Source organism: Lampetra planeri, chromosome 21, assembly GCF_965212315.1.
Source record: "Lampetra planeri chromosome 21, kcLamPlan1.2.h2, whole genome shotgun sequence".
Lineage (NCBI taxonomy): Eukaryota > Metazoa > Chordata > Hyperoartia > Petromyzontiformes > Petromyzontidae > Lampetra > Lampetra planeri.
Genome location: NC_136127.1, coordinates 5,522,736 through 5,539,907, shown reverse-complemented (window position 1 = coordinate 5,539,907; position 17,172 = coordinate 5,522,736). Strand labels below are relative to the sequence as shown.

General features: G+C 41.7%; 1 protein-coding gene across 4 annotated transcripts in view; it reads right to left on the bottom strand.

The window, feature by feature from the left end:
- The window catches only part of LOC144724553 (uncharacterized), a 44,716-nt gene that overhangs the window by 16,154 nt on the left and 11,390 nt on the right, over nt 1-17,172 (bottom strand). For all 4 annotated transcript variants that reach the window (XM_078603809.1, XM_078603811.1, XM_078603810.1 and 1 more), the window contains 7 exons: nt 12,308-12,361; nt 10,752-10,787; nt 9,070-9,135; nt 8,037-8,078; nt 5,880-5,969; nt 2,255-2,323; nt 949-1,035 (listed from right to left, as the gene is read on the bottom strand). In XM_078603809.1, the coding sequence (XP_078459935.1) occupies nt 949-1,035; nt 2,255-2,323; nt 5,880-5,969; nt 8,037-8,078; nt 9,070-9,135; nt 10,752-10,787; nt 12,308-12,361 (444 nt within the window). The remainder of the gene's footprint in view (nt 1-948; nt 1,036-2,254; nt 2,324-5,879; nt 5,970-8,036; nt 8,079-9,069; nt 9,136-10,751; nt 10,788-12,307; nt 12,362-17,172) is intronic.

Sequence of the window (17,172 nt, the reverse complement as noted above, 5' to 3'; positions counted from 1 at the left end):
TCACAGAGACGATCTCTCTCTCTTTGTGCCTATGCGTGTCCTCTCTCTGTGTATCTTTGTGATATCTGTCTGCTTATATGTCTGTCTATAGTTTTCTGGTTAGATTTTTGTTGCTATTTCTTTCTTTTAAACCTGATGATGATTGCTTGTGTTGCAATCGAAACGTCGTAGTATGCTATTATTTAATTTATTATTTTATCTTTATACGTGACTTTACCGAAATAACCAAAGAGCAATACAGGAATACCTTGCACTTTTGTCTGGTTAGGGACCAGAGCGTGGATGAATGTCAAAAATGAACGAATGTCAAAGCGGAGCCGTTATTTAGCTTGCAAATTTATGTTGGCCGGCGAAAAACGTACATGCAAATAATTACAGTAAATATAAAAACGTGCATGCAAATAACTACAGTAACTATGTAACACATGCGTGCGAAACCTAAATAAACAGAAATAAAAGAAACATAAGAATAAATAAACAAAAGTAAATAAATAAGCTAAACTAAATTAATAAACAAAATTGCACCTTTAAATATTTTGTCTTGCGTAAGTAAATACTGTAGTATTATACTGTTATCACAAAAATAACTACGAATTGTTTACAATATAATCACAGAAATAAGTACAGCATTAATAATATATGAATAAACACAAATACACAAGAGATGCTCACTGAACGACTTTTATTCAAAGACTGAATGAAAAAGATGGCGCGTGGCGTGAACGTCGTGGAAGGTGTGTGATGAAATCGGACGAAAGAGGAACGCGCGTGGACTAAATTTGAAATGTGATTATAATTAAAAACGGCCGAAAGAGCGAAGCGAAAAAAGCCAAGTGGACAAAAGTCAAGGTATCGCTGTAGTTGTCTTGAATGAATGACCTACTCAGGTATTGCCATACAAGTGGTCGCACAATGTGGTCAGGTGTGAATCAAGTAGGAGCCTCTTACTGAGCTGAATAACACGGGGGCACCTGGAGGTCCAGGAGGTCCAGGAGGACCTATTGGTCCGGTGCGACCAGGAGGTCCTGGCAGGCCCTGGACACACAATGGGGGCCGCACAGCCACACTAATAAGCACACGTGACCGGGCCTGCACTCGCTCACAGGTCAGCCTCTGCACGTGAATGAGCGGAGATCGAGCGGATGATGCCACCCGGATGGGGAGAAATGCATAAGTCAAAGACATGAGGCGTTATTATTGTGCCAGTGTGTTTTGATATACTGCATCGAAGAAAGACCAATAGATATGCTAAGTATCTTCAACCTGCGTTGAAAATTGGGGAGGCTTTCATCCAGCAGTGGAGAGATCATGGTTGATGATGATGATGTCGGTGGGTGTCAATCTATAGTTCAAACCTTAAAATAAATTATTCTAATTTACATCTAGCAATATTGATATGTTAATTTCCTCGCCTGGTATGTAGGAGGTCGTGGGTTCGATTCTGACCCCGACGCCTGCTGTATATTTGGGGTATCCATGTCTCTTTCCCTGTTGTCATGTGGGGTTTTCTCTGGGTCCTCTGGTTTTTCCCTCCACATTTAGAATCAACATTACATGTTTAGGGTATCTGGTTGCTCTGAATTTCCACATGATAACGCCACTTCGTTGAGCTGTCATGTGTGGCCAGGTCACGTCTGAAAAAGGGCGCTATAGCTCAGTTGGTCTTACCTGGTAAAATAACAAAAATAGTTTTAGTTTGAAGGCTCACGGCATTTCATCTCCGCCCCTCTGCTGCTCGTCCCGGAAAATCTGCCTGTGCCCACACTACCAACCTCCAACATTGCATTATTATTTATTATTTATGCTTGTTCATCCAGGAAAGCCCTTCTGAGTCTCAAGACTCGATTTCACGATGTTCCTATGTGTAATCCCAATTGAGTAATTAGCACCTATCTATTGTGTTATTTCGAATGGGCCTCATCATGCACCAGTATTGTAAATGCTAGAGAGAAATAAGCATCGTAAATGCTAGGCCACATTCTCGGATGAACAAGAACCACATTCTCGGATGAGAAATAAAACATAAAATCTCACAATTTGTACTTTGTTCTCATAAAATGCATATCACAAGCGTTCAAATGCCACTCCATTTGTTGAATTTGGTGTTATATTCGCAGGCAAACTGGTATACAAATCATAACCGTAGATACAAATCATAACAAAAGATATGTTCATAACGATGTGAATAAATCAGTGGTGAAATATTTCATGATGGAACAGCAGACGGTTACAAAGTGGCTTGTAAATCACTCACGCCCTTTGAGCCTGAGCCCAGCCCAGGGTCTCCTTTCTGACCCTTGAGTCCCTTCGTCCCAGGTATTCCCTGCACACACAGCCGAAGCAAACAGTAAATGACACACGTGCACTCTATATGCACACACACACATGCGATCAAAGGTTGGTTACAATCAGTCGCACTGTGGTGAGAAAATTAGAATCATCATAATCATCAGCAGCAGTTTCAGCCATTATCAATCCACTGCTGGATGAAGGTCTCCATAAGCCATCATTTTTTCTCATGGTGCCACAATGCAACAGCCCATCTATCAACTGCTAATGGGCTGATTTGATGTTCCATCCGTTGGCTGCCACTCCGTTGCTACTCTCGACCACTGTCCATCATCCCATTTAGTGGCGTGTCCTGCCCAAGCCCATTTACTTTATTTTCTTTTTCATTGAGCAAGAGCCGGGTACAGAGCACGAGGTGTAAAGGGGAGGGGGGGTACTGATGTTCCGCGGACGACGAGCCCGAGGCCAGGTGTTCACGGGACAGGAGAAAGGGAAGGAGGTTGGACTGCCTGCCCTGCTCACATAGGGGGCAACGATCGGGAGCATGGTATTGACCCCATGCCTATCCATGGAGTAGTATATATCAAGAGTCCGGGTCCCCATTTACTTTTCTAAAGTAAAAAAAAAAATACCATCAACTTGCATGTGCCTCCTAATCCATGTGTTCCTTTTTTTCTGTTTCTCATAATTTTGTCCCACAACGGTGATAAGATACATATCTAAATTTGAAATTGTTGTACAAAGCCCTTTCCTGTTCGTTTATAACTACCAAAATCAATCCTGTTATTTATGGGTAGGATTCAAGAGTATTATGGAGTCTCTTATTAACTGAGATAGAAAGTTGCCACAGTCCAATGGCAATAATTCTAAAATTAATTTATTAAATCATGTTTAGCCCTCATGAAACTATGCTCTGCTCTTAAGTGAGTATTGAAGATAGGGTGGTGTATTTATGTTCCATTCTCATGGCTGAGATATAAGCGTTACCCCAATATTAATACGCAAAAACAAATTTAAAGCAATGGCCACTTCTAGTGTGTGTCGTAATCAGATGTTTTGTGCTGAGCTTGGAAGGGTTCCCCTTGTTTATACTACAGCACAGCAAGGCAATAAGACATTCCAAACAAATTAAGGGTAAATTAGCATATCCATTAACGCGATAAATATATCAGTTAATACCGTGGCTCAGTTAATGCTGTGGCTTCTTCTCACGTGTAATATTACAAGCAGCTATTTTTAACAAGTGCTGCCAGGAGGTGGAGTGTGTGAGGCCAAAAGGCTCATTCCTCCATCTTCGTGGGGTCACCGGTGCACCCCGACGCAGACCGGAGGTCACGTGCGTGATCGATTGCCTTCGACGCGAGTCACATTCAAAAGTCGCAGAGGTGAAGGGTTCAATATTGCATTAATGCACAGCGCAACACGAAGCCACTTCATGGCTCCGCATGGAGGAAATGCAGCCCAGTGCCACACTGTGTATATTATTCTTTTGGAATATGTATTGTGTGGTCTTGCAATGTGTACATTTTAATAAGCAGTACCGGGAATTTCGTGACTTCAGAAGTGCATTTTAGCTACTTTTAATAGATGGATACTCATTACTGTAATCATGAAATAGATTTTTTACTTCGACATATTGTATCAATCAATGAAGTCTCTAATATAGAGATATATAATATCTCCACGTTTCATCTTCTTGGTTCTTTCGGTTAAGTCACGTAGAAGGGAAATAATAAAATAATAATAATAATAATAAAACATAATAAAATAAAGATTCTCACGACGTTTCGGCCACAACACAAGCAGCCGTCCTCAGGTGAAGAAATAGAGCTGTCAGAAAGACAGCGTCCCAATGTGTCTTTCCGACAGCTGTTTCTTCACCTGAGGACGGCTGCTTGTGTTGTGGCCGAAACGTCGTGAGAATTTTTATTTTATTATTTCCCTTCTACGTGACTTAACCGAAATAACCAAGAAGATGAATCCCTGCAGTCACGAAAGCTTTAAATCAAAATCTCCACCTTTCTTTATAAGGGGGAGGTACCCAGACAAACTGACTATTCATCCATGCTGAGAAAGCAGTCGTGCATTTAGTTTAATGTGTGTCTAAAACCATTTACTTATTTTATGCACTTTTAAAGCAATATTGAAAACTCATTTCTTTAAAACTAATGTTTGTGTTTAGGTTTTTGTCCTTCCCTCACACCTCCAATTAGCATGGTTGGCTACACAGTTTCACACGTAGGCTTTCGCGAACAATATCATGCATAATACAAGTTTTTTTGGGTTAGATTGCGTAAATATATAAATGGGTCATTAAACCCGCCACCACCTGACACAGCCAATTAGTAAGGTTTGTCACGTAAACAGAACATGCCGATTCGTTACTAGTACAGCACACCGGTGTATTGGAGAGCAAAGCCACAATATTTAAATTCTGAGAACGACGTTTCGAAGGGAATTACAACTAGCTTCATCAGGCGACAGCCAGGTTTGTGGAGAAATCCTCTTGTTTCGTACCCCTCTATTTAAGCGCTCCTTGATTGGTGCACTGACGAGGTCACACACTCGCAGAGCCGCCAAGCTCTTGCAACGATCACATTCTCCAGCAACCACACACTGGTGACTGAAAAGCTGGAGCTTGTGCTGGAGACCCTTGCAGAACAATTACTACTGCCCAGCCCAACTCTCCACCCAGAGCATCTTGTTATTGCAGTCAATTGGTTTTGTAACTTCTGTGACGCTAAATGCATATGCATCCTGCTCAAACAGTGTACTCACCTTGTATTATTTTCTATACCAGTATTTTTTCACCATTCAAGCCATTGCTTAATCAGGAAATAGCATAATTTATCTGTGACTGCTTAATGATTACCTTTGTCCGTATGTAATTAACAGACTTGTGTGGAAGTTCTTATCACATCAATGTGATAATAATGTATTATCACAGTTATAATGTATTGTTATCACAGTAATATTTCAGAGATGAAAATGTATTAAGTTTATGTATTTTCCAAGAATTACAATGGACACTAAGACCAACGTTGGAGCCAAAGGTTTGTGTATGGTCGATTAAGATACATTGTACCCATAGCCTTACACTCCACTCAGAATGTTATGTTGTCCCTTAGACTAACAATTTCATCATAGACTTACATTGGATACATCAACTTAGAGGGGTTCCATACGACCAATGTTGGACCGTTGACTTACATAGGTCTTATAGACCAATATAGGACTCAAAGACTAACATTGAATCCATAAACTGATCTTAGATTAGACCCATAGACTTATCCAGGAAAATGTATGTATATTGGACGTATGGCTAAAACATGGGTTATCGAAGTACACAGGACCCAGAGATTTACATCGCGTCCATCGTTTAACACTGGGCCAATTGGCAAAACATATACTTATTTAGGACATATATACTATCATAGGTCCTTTTTAGACTAATAAAGGGACCATATACGTTTGAGACAGCCGATTTCTCTGGGGTCATTTTGAGACCTTAGGAGCCACACCTACACATGTAAACGCTCCATAATTACTCCTGTATTTGTGTCAATCCACCCAGTTTGGTTGATACTTACAGAGGGCCCGCTGATACCTGGCAGTCCTCGCTCTCCCTTGGGCCCAACAGGCCCAGCAGGCCCAACAGGCCCAACAGGCCCAGGCAATCCCTACAGCAAGCATGTTATAGGAGGTGAAACACTGCACAATATTCCTTATGCATATTTATTCGTAAACACATGACAGCCCATTGTTGCAAGATATCTATATTTTACGATGGAAATTTCTGAAGGAAATTTAGGCTACACGCATGCCACTATGAACCTGTCATCCTGAATTTCATTCCAAGCCATGGCTAACATGAGTGGTCAGTGATATTAAAACCAGTCCTGGGTCTTTCACGAACTTATAGTAAATTGTCTTCAGTCTTTCACCATCTGATAATAATTGCCAATGGCTGCATATGATTATTTTATTATTACAATTAAGAAAAGGGTAAAACAAATATTTCTTACCGTTATAACTAGCCTTAATAATTATTATCAGAGGATGATTAAAGATGTCCTCGACACATTATATCAAAAGCATGACAGCAATATACATTGTGATATAACTATTATTTCTATAGACAGTAAATATACAATAAACGACAAGAATAAGTAGAACATATATTATCATGCTTGTCAAGAGGTGCTGCATTTCAGTGATCATTATGGGAGTGTTATGACACAACTACTGTATATAAATACACAATTATAACTTTACACAATAATATAATTATTATTCTTGGTTCTTTCGGTAAGGTCACGTAGAAGGGAAATAATAAAATAATACAAACATAAAACAATAAAAATTCTCACGACGTTTTGACTGCAACACAAGCAATCATCATCCGGTGTGAAATCCACAGCAAGAAAATTTGAAAAAAGTGGCGGATTTCACACCTGATGATGATTGCTTGTGTTGCAGTCGAAACGTCGTGAGAATTTGTATTGTTTTATATTTTTATTATTTTATTATTTCCCTTCTACGTGACTTTACCGAAAGAACCAAGAATATGAATCCCTGCAGTCACGAAAGCTTTAAATAAAAATATAATTATTGCTAACTGTTCTGCCCCACCGCAGATATGGGGGTGTGTTTACACAGGAACTTCCTGATATGGTGTTGAGTTTGGTCACGTGACCAGGAAGTTACGATTTAAGATTCTCTAAGCCATTGGTCCCCAACCTTTTTGGCACCAGGGACCGGTTTCGTGGAAGACAATTTTTTTCACAGACCGGGGGGGGGGGGGGTTCATCATTGGGTCTTTCCCCCTTTTTAAAGAAGCTCTCCAGCGACGTTTGTTTTTTACTCATTGTGGCTAGGGGTTAGCAGCTTGTGGGCTTACCAAAACTGTGACTGAGACAAGTGCGCAGTGCGGGAAAGAGGTGCGGACAGAAGTGGTAAATAAAATCATGGGCGGGCCACGCGCGGACTCACCGCTCACCTCCTGCTGTGCGGCCCGGTCCCTAACAGGCCACGGACCGATACCGGTCCGCGGCCCGGGGGTTGGGGACCCCTGCTCTAAGCCACGAGGCAGTTGTGTCAGCCATTACACAGAGTACAAAATGGAGACACAAATTGTGGGACTTTAAGAAGCATTGTCTGGAAGATCGATTATTTTCTTATAATACTGGGAATGCTGTTATAATGATAGTATTGCAGTCATAATGCTGTAAATGCCTTTATAATTCTGTTAAATTGTTATGATAGATATGAGGCCTAGTTAACAACGAAGCCTGACACTTGCATTATTGTGAAGTTACTTGTAGTTGGATAAGTCGAGCCAGACTTGTGCCCATGTAACTTTAATGCGATCTTGAGAGCATATATGAAGAAGTATCTCATCCACAGGTCAGTGTTATATGCAGCATGATACATTTAGGCTGCAGTATGGTGATTACACAAAGTGACCTTATTTAACACAGTAGCTTATTCTCTTGTTGTACCTATTGTTGAGAATCATGTTATCTAAGACAATGTTATGGTGCTCCAGTATTCATTCATTGTATTGATATTGCAAGTATTAATAGATGCTGTATTTTGTGCTGTGTTTTTTCATCAGTTTTACCTTGTTCTATTCATTATATGCATCGGAGTCGGATGTTCACCCTGGATCTGAAAGTTTATTGAATGCGAGGTTAACTACTCGGATAGTGGTGCAATGCAGCGCACAGCGAGGCCAAGACACTAACCTTAATCGATGTGCTTGGTTTAGCCCCAACTGAACTTGAGATCTGAAATAAATTTTAATTAAAGAAAATGTTTACAATCTTTGTTCTGATGCAAATGCGTGTTATTACATACGTACAAAAATACATCTGAATGATTATATATACAGTCGTAGTACCTTGTTGCATTTTCTAAACCGACACTCCTATTTAAGATATTTATACTGGAGAAAAAATGCTTATTTTGGTCTTGATTTTGATGAAGCATTCTTTAAAAAAAAGATAACGAATGAGAGTTAATATATAACACAGGGTATGTATGTTTGTCTGTTCATGGTTGTATTTTGAAATGGGTTATAACGTAATAATTAAATAGTGAAAAACGTCGTATTCTATGATTTAATTTATTTTCTTTCTAGGTGACTTTACCGAAAGAACTAAAGAGTAATTAAATAGTGAATTATAAATCAACTGTAATGTCAATACCAAAAACCTGCAAAAACCCATAGATTGCTCACAACAACTCTATGCCCCCTGTAGATAAAGGGAGAATGACTAAACAGTTTATAACCGTATTGGGCATGGTTATACCAAGAAAAGTTTGCAAAAGTCCTCTATAAAATGCCACACAATGGCACCGTAGGAGTAGGTTTGGCAACGATCTTGCTCGGCATAAAGGAGTAAGTGAAACGACCTTTTTCCAAGTCATGTGGAAACCCAGGATTCATACAATAGTGGCAGGCATTAGCTAATAACTGCATTAACTACAGTACATTATAATATTATTAGACAGTCATGGTATGGCCCAATAAAATATTGCATCAAATATACATAAAACAGTTTCTCGAAGAGTATTTTGAAATGAAGTTGACGACTTGTTACAATCACTCTAAACATTGTACAAGATTACAAGATCTCAGATTGATGTCCTGACAATTCTCAAACATAAGACTCCACCTTGGCCTAAAGTGCCATGTAGGCATTTGTGCAATCCAGCCACCCACATGGAGATTAAAGTCACAGATATAGGTCATACAGAAGAGGGTAAACAACTTACCGGTACCTCCACGACACTTCCGGGAGGTCCAGGAGGCCCGGGAAGGCCTTTCAAACCAAGTGGGCCCTGAAATACAAATGCCACTAGTTAGCTTTACAATAATGGTACATGGCAGGGTTTGGCAACCTCCGGCTCCGGAGCCGCATGTGGCTCTTTAAGGACTGCTTTGTGACGCTATTTATTAAGGACCACTATCTCGTATTCACATGCCTTGCAGCTCTTGAAATATTTAGTTTTTTAAATCCAATTCGAAAACATTGGCTTTTATTATTATTTTGGTTGCCAACCGCTAGAATAGTGTCATGTTCTTTTTTTCAGTCGGTGCAATAATGAACAATAACCATATCAGGTATTAGTACATCTAATCGGCATCATCATTGGTTAACTGCAGCTCAAATAATAAGTTCTACAAGGTGTGTGGTGAAGTTAGGAGATGTCCATGCACTCGAAATTTGAAGGCCTGAAGACCAGAATCGGTGATTTCACCGACAATGTTTTCAGGGAGGCAGTTCCCTATCTGGACAGCAGAGTGAAGGGAGCTTCTGTCCAGGGAGCAATGTTCTGGCAACTGGGGGGCAAGGGCATGGCTTGGCAGGGTTGACCATGTGACCTTGCTGTCAATGGTAACACCGAGGATCTAAAGCTTGTTGGTTGATGCTAGCTGACAGTCACCAAAATAGGGATCCAGCTTGGATGGAATTCTCTTCCGAGATAGTATCTTGGTCTGGCACATTGATGGTTCGAAAGTGATCTTCCATTTGTCTGCCCCGATGTTCATTTTATTAAGATCCCTGTTCAGGCTAGTTGGCACTGCATTGCAGGTGCTCCTATTGGAGCATAGAGGGTTGAGTCGTCAGCGTAGAGGTACAGCTGAGTACTCGCAGGCATCGACCAGGTCGTCAATGAAGATGTAGAAGAGAAGTGTATCGAGAATTACGTATCCTTGTGGTACAGAGGCATTGGTGGGAGAAGGTTATGATGCCTGGCCGGACAATACAACTCTGATGGATCTGTTGGAGAGGTAGCTCTGCAGCCATGTCATGGAGCGGAGTTTGGCATATAGGCCGTTGTGCCACACTTTGTTAAAGGTTCCTTTGATGTCCCGAGCTATGGCAAGACTTCTTCCCCCTTGTCCAGGGAGGTGTTCCACCTCTGCCTCTGTCCACCTAGCATGATGCATTTCTTCACCACAATCGATGGTGCGTTGAACTCTGAGTACTTTCACCTCTTTCCAAGCTGTTTGGCCAGCGTGAAAAAGTAGGGCAAAATACCCTCGAGAGGGTAATTCCAGAGCTTCTGCAAGTGGAGGAAGTTATTTTGCCAAGCAGTGATGTGAGCAAGCAATTGCAGGGCGACACCTGTATCGTTCACAATGTACTTGACTGAATAATGCATTGTTGCTGAATTAATTGACTGATAGGCAAGTATGCCTGGCACCCAGCTAATGGAGAGAACATTTGTTGGTTGCAACACACAAATTAATCAGAGGCCCGATACGCCTTCAATCCAGTTGGGTATTAACAGAATACAGCTTGCATGGAATGGAAGATGCTCAAGTGGTGCCAAATGCATACATTGCTAGCTTAAGGAGATTGGTGCATCACGATCCAGAACAAATGCTGTGAGCCTCTTGTACTCATTAAATTACGTGATGTAGGTTGTGTCATTAATTTAGTACACACCTGAACTCCGGGTGAACCTTTGCTTCCCTTTGGCCCCTGAAAGAGATCATTAGGTACATCAAATATAAGTGCGTTTCCCCATCATATAAGAGACACAGTCAAATGCATAAGCACAATGCCAAATACATTTTGTAAGGAATGCTGTGCCTACATGGATAAACAGCCATATAGATCTTGATGAGAACAAAAACTGTTCAATTAATTCCTTGACATTGTCTGTACAGTATTATATGAATGGCTCTATGATCTCTCTTTCATGGAAGCATTTGTAAGTCGGTTGACATTCATTAATCTTTTCATTTCACTCTGGCTGCCACTTTGGAGTAAATTAACAAATAGGTATTATTTTTTTGGTATGCAGTGGCAAGGTTTGCATAATAGCACTGCTTGCTTGGCTGATTAATAAATGTCCATTACTTTGTAAATATTGTCTGTCGACCTTTGCATTGTGTAACTACACATGGATGTGCATTCATTCTACTACAACAGATCCAAAATGCGTCTGCACGTTTCATTTACAACCTACCACACTGCTCCGGCACCTCCGCCCCTCTTATAGAAATGCACCTGGCTCCCCATTTACTACTGCTGTCTGTTCAAGCTCCTTACGCTAGTATATACATCTCTTCATGGCCTTGCCCCACCTGACCTCACTTCTCTCGTCTCGTTTGTTTTCCCCCCCACCCGCTCTGGTCTCAATCTCTCCTACTCCTAACCATTCCCCCCTTCTCCTTGTGCACAATCCTGTTTTCTTACTTGCCCGTTTGTAATGGAATAAACTTCCCCTTCACGTTAAGAGAGCACCCCTCCCTGTCTAGTTTTCACTCATCCCGCAAGCCTCACCTCTTCTCCATGGTCCATCCTTCCCTCCATCCCGAGGTACCCCCGTAATTCCCATACCCACTAACCTCCCTCCCCACACCCCATCTCTATTGACCATATCACTTTTATCTACCCTCATTGTACCACTCATAACCCTTGTAAAGGGCCTTATATAAAGGCGCTATATTAATGTAGGATAAGATGAGCAGGGTTCATTGCATGACAGTCAAACCAATATTTGAATGATCAGATCTGGAATTTAGCCAAATTAAGCGCATTACTAACATTAATAAGATGGATTTTTTTGTGTGCGGCCATTGATGACTGATCTGAGAAAATCAACTCGGTACACTTGGGGACCTCGTTTAATTACAGGCGGATGTCTGGATATGAATCCAGGACCACAGCAGTGCTAGATCAGTACCCTGACCTCTTAGCCACCCAGCAATCTGATTGATTTCTAAAATGTATTTTAAAAATATAATTGTAGCAATTATTGCTTTTGAAATACATATGTGGTAGAAGGGTTTAAAAAACCAGCAGCCTACCATTTAAATGAGTAGGGTCAAGTATGGAAATGTATTATTTAACTCACTATTAAGAAAGTATGACAAGCGCAGGCTGTCCATGCTCCTCACTGGTGCGATGGTAGCATGCGCAGCTGAGCAAACACCTTCTTTAAAGATACTTTATGAAGGTTTTGTTGGCTATGCCAAAGGGGTTGGGATGCTCACCTCAGCACCCTTTAATCCTTGCTTTCCTGGTATCCCTGGTGGCCCCCTGATCCCCTGAAAAACATAGAAAGCAAACAAACACGGCTTGAGTAGGGTACGAATATAAGACAATAATAATAAAATGGGATCAGTTTGGCAATTGCCCACACTGAAAAATAAAGACCTTTGCCCCTTGCAAATGTAGTATCTATCCGTTTCCAAAGATTTCGATTTAAAGCTTTCGTGACTGCAGGGATTCATCTTCTTGGTTCTTTCGGTAAAGTCACGTAGAAGGGAAGTAATAAAATAATACAAATAAAACATAATAAAATAATTCTCACGACGTTTCGGCCACAACGCAAGCAGCCGTCCTTCTACGTGACTTTACCGAAATAACCAAGAAGACCTTTCCAAAGAGTTTGCTTTCCCAAACATCAGGCATGCCACAAAACAATTCCTTAGCACATTGATTCGTCTTAGTACACAATTACCAACCCCAACTCTTAGAGTTATTAAACACATTAGCTATGGCCAGTGGGAGTTAGTTTTAAGGATCTGCAAGACAAGCCTAGCTTTGCACTCTGCTATAGCTGTTTCTATAACTGCGCAATACATTCAATTAAGCTGCTACGTTTTTTTTATTAAGAGGTCTACTTTTTTTGATAGCTTTAAACTGTTGCAATAGCAGCTGTTATAACTTTTATGGAAGGCCGATTTCTCACAGAATATGTGACTTTTTACAGCTGACAGATAGTAGGCATAAGACGCAGAGCACACTTTGACTAATGCTCGTAAAATGTGTTCTGGGATGTTTGTTGTTTGCAGTTGAATTTGTGAAACAATTATTGCCCAAAAGAGAGGTAGGCTAACTTTTTTTGCCAACAATGCACAAACTATCTGTGTCAGTGTGGAATCTTCTTAGCTTATTGTTAAAATAAAAACATAATACACTATGCTTCCTGCATGTTAACATATTGAGCTTATTTTTTAGAATAATTTAAAAGTCTATTTGTTCAAATCAATTTATAGACACGTTGCAGGATAGTTGCATTGTTAGATCATCAAGCCATATTTGGTTGAACCTCAGTTCTCCTGTTGATGTCACAATAATATATTAGGTTCACAAAAAGCAGCCTAAGATCCATTCCACTGGTCTCTAGCAACTTCATTTCTAGGTGCTATTTCCAAAAGGTTTTATCTGATGTTCCGAGGGCGTTGGGTTACTCGCTATAAATGGTGGTGAATAAACCACAACATTTTTGCAGGTTGCAGTATAAACTTAACAATGCCACAGAATACAACACTGACATTTTCCAATTTTAACACCAACACACGGTTTCACAGCTGACTCATGTTGTTTTTAAACATTACACATGTCGATGGCCAAAGGTGATGATGACATCATGAGTTGTTTGTAACGTCTGGGTAGGTGGTAACATCAGTGCCCAACTGCGATAGGAAACGTATAACTGTCATAAAGATATTACAACCACATGCTATCAGTGCAACAGCCCTGTCAGGTATTTTGATTTGCATTTCACAAGAGCGCGTTTTAACGAAAATTTCTTGAAATACGAAACAATACAGAATCTCAATATTTATGCAAACAAACTTTAGAGCAGTGGCTTCCAGCCTTTTTGGATCGCTGTCAACCCTCACCATACAATAAAAAAAAATATGGTGTCTTGTGAAGATAATTCTAATGGCAACAAGACCGGGGACTACTCCTCAAGGCCTTGTGGCGCACCTTTCTTCTGTGATCCACATATTGGGAACCACTGCCTTAGAATATTCCCTATTCGTGTAGATCAACTCCATTGAAGTTGTAGATGTCTGATTGAGCTACTGCAACTCATGCATTCATCACGCTGCTTTTTGTGACCTTTGCACGACATACCCAGCCGCTGTGCATGGTGGTGCATGTGTGAGCCTGTAAGAAACCAAAGCCACGGTGTGGATGGCAGAGATGGGTAGTCCTGATTTATAATCGGTACATGCTCCTATCTCACTGCTAGAGGCATTTTAAACTAAGTGAGAAGCTTGGTACGCAATTATTTCTCTCATTCTGAAAGACAAGTTTTGGATTAAGGGTAATATGCACCCATCTGTAAAATATATACTTCTAAATAATAATTAAATGAACAGTGCTTTGTCAATTAACTGGTCGATGAAGGTCTCCCCATGCCAGTGCAAGGTTGGCGAAGTGAAGGGGTGCCCATGACTACTTCAGAAAAATACTTGTCACTGATGTTAGCCGTGGCCAAGAATCGAACTTGGGTTGCCAGATTCACAGCAGCTAAACCGCTTATGCATGTGTAGTGGTTCACACAAAGGGAGACGAAGGTTTCTTTGGAGGCAACACGTTGATTTAGCAATTCAGCCCTAAACACAAAGGGGTATCTCCCATTCCACAGATAACCTAGGGAGGTCGTCTCTCTGGGCTAACCAAACCCGAACACACACTGGGGAGGCTATATTAGACCGGATCCCGACTCGGGTCCGGGTCTTGTCTTCGAGGATTTTCTTCCAGGTGACGACTTCATGTCTTCATTCATACAACAGCAGCCAGCCCTGTTCAGGGCTCGGCTTATATTCTCGGTGGGGGGCTCGTTCCGCCCCTAGCCACGCCCACCTTCTGGAAGCTCCCAGAAGGATCTCGATAGGACCTGTGGTCCCCCAGCCCTCTATTTGGAGGCCCCCCCCCAGTCGGTACCTCCAGTCACGTGTGCCGCGGGGACACTCAGAGTGCCATGGCCCCTTGTGAACCCCGCACCGTGCACGACACTCTCGCCCCCTAACCTCTGGGGGCTGGCACTGCACGTGGAGTGCAGTGCCATCCATCCCTGACAGGTCATCTCAGCCGGCCCCAGTGCAGGGCTGACAGTGGTGCCACTACACGTGTATGTTGAAGCTATACTATATATACTGTACCATGGGGAGTGGTAGTGTAGTGGTTAGTGCGCTGCGCTACGAACCCGGCGATCCAAGTTTGATTCCCGCTAACGGCCAACGTCAGTGACGATTATCTGAACCAGTACTGAGCCTCCCCTAGGTCGATTCAGCCTGAAATGAGTACCTGGTGCAGTGTGCAAATGTCACCAATGGGGAGAAAAAGGCGGTCAGGTGTAGTGCTTTACACCCACCCCCTCGTGTACTGTGCCATCCTTCATAGGTGTTCGCTAACAGCACTTGCCCCAAAAAGTATGTTAAGGCTATGAGTGGGATCTTTCACATATATACCATAGAATGATATTCCATTTAGCCATATAGATTGTTGGGAAAATTTATGTTAGAGAGGGCCTAGTAAGGTCACCATCATTCATAGTCTCACAATGCATCAATCCATCTAGCTGCTGCACAAGCTGATATCATTGCTCCATCTCTGCAGTGGTCATCCTCTCCGGTCCGTGTAAGCCTACGTACTTTGCTATAACTATTCAATAAGATTACTTTTTGCATTTGTTCTCTGATTCATGAGTTCCTCTTCCTGTTTCTCAGTGTAGTTCCAAGCATGCACCTCCCCATGCTTCTTTGCACACTTTTCAGATTTTGTCTTCATGTTTCCGATCTAATGTCATGACAGGCAATATGCACTGATTGAAAACTCTCTTTAGGTACTTTGGTACGTTGATTTTTATTATCAAGTGCAGATTTCCAGAAGCACTCCAACCTGCTCTCGCTCACATGAGATATGTACTGTACGTGTTATCGTCGTTAAAGTCCAAAATGCAATCGTACACAACTGAAAAATAAAGCGAGTTAAGTGTACATTCACCATTTATAACCGATCGACTGCACAGCCGTGTGACACTGCACCACACGGGTGGATGAACCTGTGCCTCTGTCAAAATGCTCAAGCATGTGTGGGCATGCATCGACTCTGCCGTGAAATTCTCCACGTAATTTGTGAGTCTACTCCCGCGGGACTGCTTGCTGCCATTAAGCTGTGTTTTCCCAGGAGGCGTCTCCTAGTTTTTGTGAACACAAGTTGACAATAAAATAAGGTTCAGGCTTGAACTTTGAAGCTATAACTACTCTGTAACCACTCTGCAGATGGTTTGAGTTGATAGATGGTGGTGGAAAGTGTGCTCAGGATTTTTATTAAATTTTTTAATGGCTGCCTCATGCCACTGCTGGTGGAAGGGCTCCACTCGAGGAAGTTCTACAGAGTCCCTCTAGAATGAATTGGCCTACTTTTCCACGCTGGCGAGATGTGTTTGAAGAAGAGATAGGCGTACACACACTATACTCCACCATATGCGACCTGATAATCAACTTCTGGTGGGGGGGGGGGGATTGAAAAAAATAATCCATCATACCAGGCTGGGAGAAGGAACTGATCCGAAAATCCTCTGAACTGTCCAGTGTGCGAAGGATTACACATGGCAGTATCCCTATCGCTATGTAGTACAGCCTAAACTACTATATATTTTTTTTTATTTTATTTTACCAGGTAAGACCCACTGAGCTAAATAGGTATTTTGTCAGAATGGATCTGGCCACAAATAATAGCTCAACGAAGTGGCTTATCACGTGGAAATTTAAAGCAGCCAAATACTCTAAAAGTATGGTTCTAAATGTAGAGGAAAAAAACCGGAGAACCCGGAGTAAAATCCACGCGACCACGGGCAAAACATACAAACTTCAAATATGCAGCGGTCAGGGTCGGGATCAAACCCACGGCCTTCTGCATACCAGGCCAGGTAGTTAACATCTCGCCACCGTGGCACCCCATACATTTCCAGCCAGCGCAAACATTACCAGGCACTCTGTCTTGTTGGAGAACCCAGTCAAAAAGTGAACTTACTTGTTCACCCTTGATCAGAAGAAATTCCTTGGTTATTTGTCATTTGGGTTGAAGCTTGCTGGGTATAGAATCGCCTACT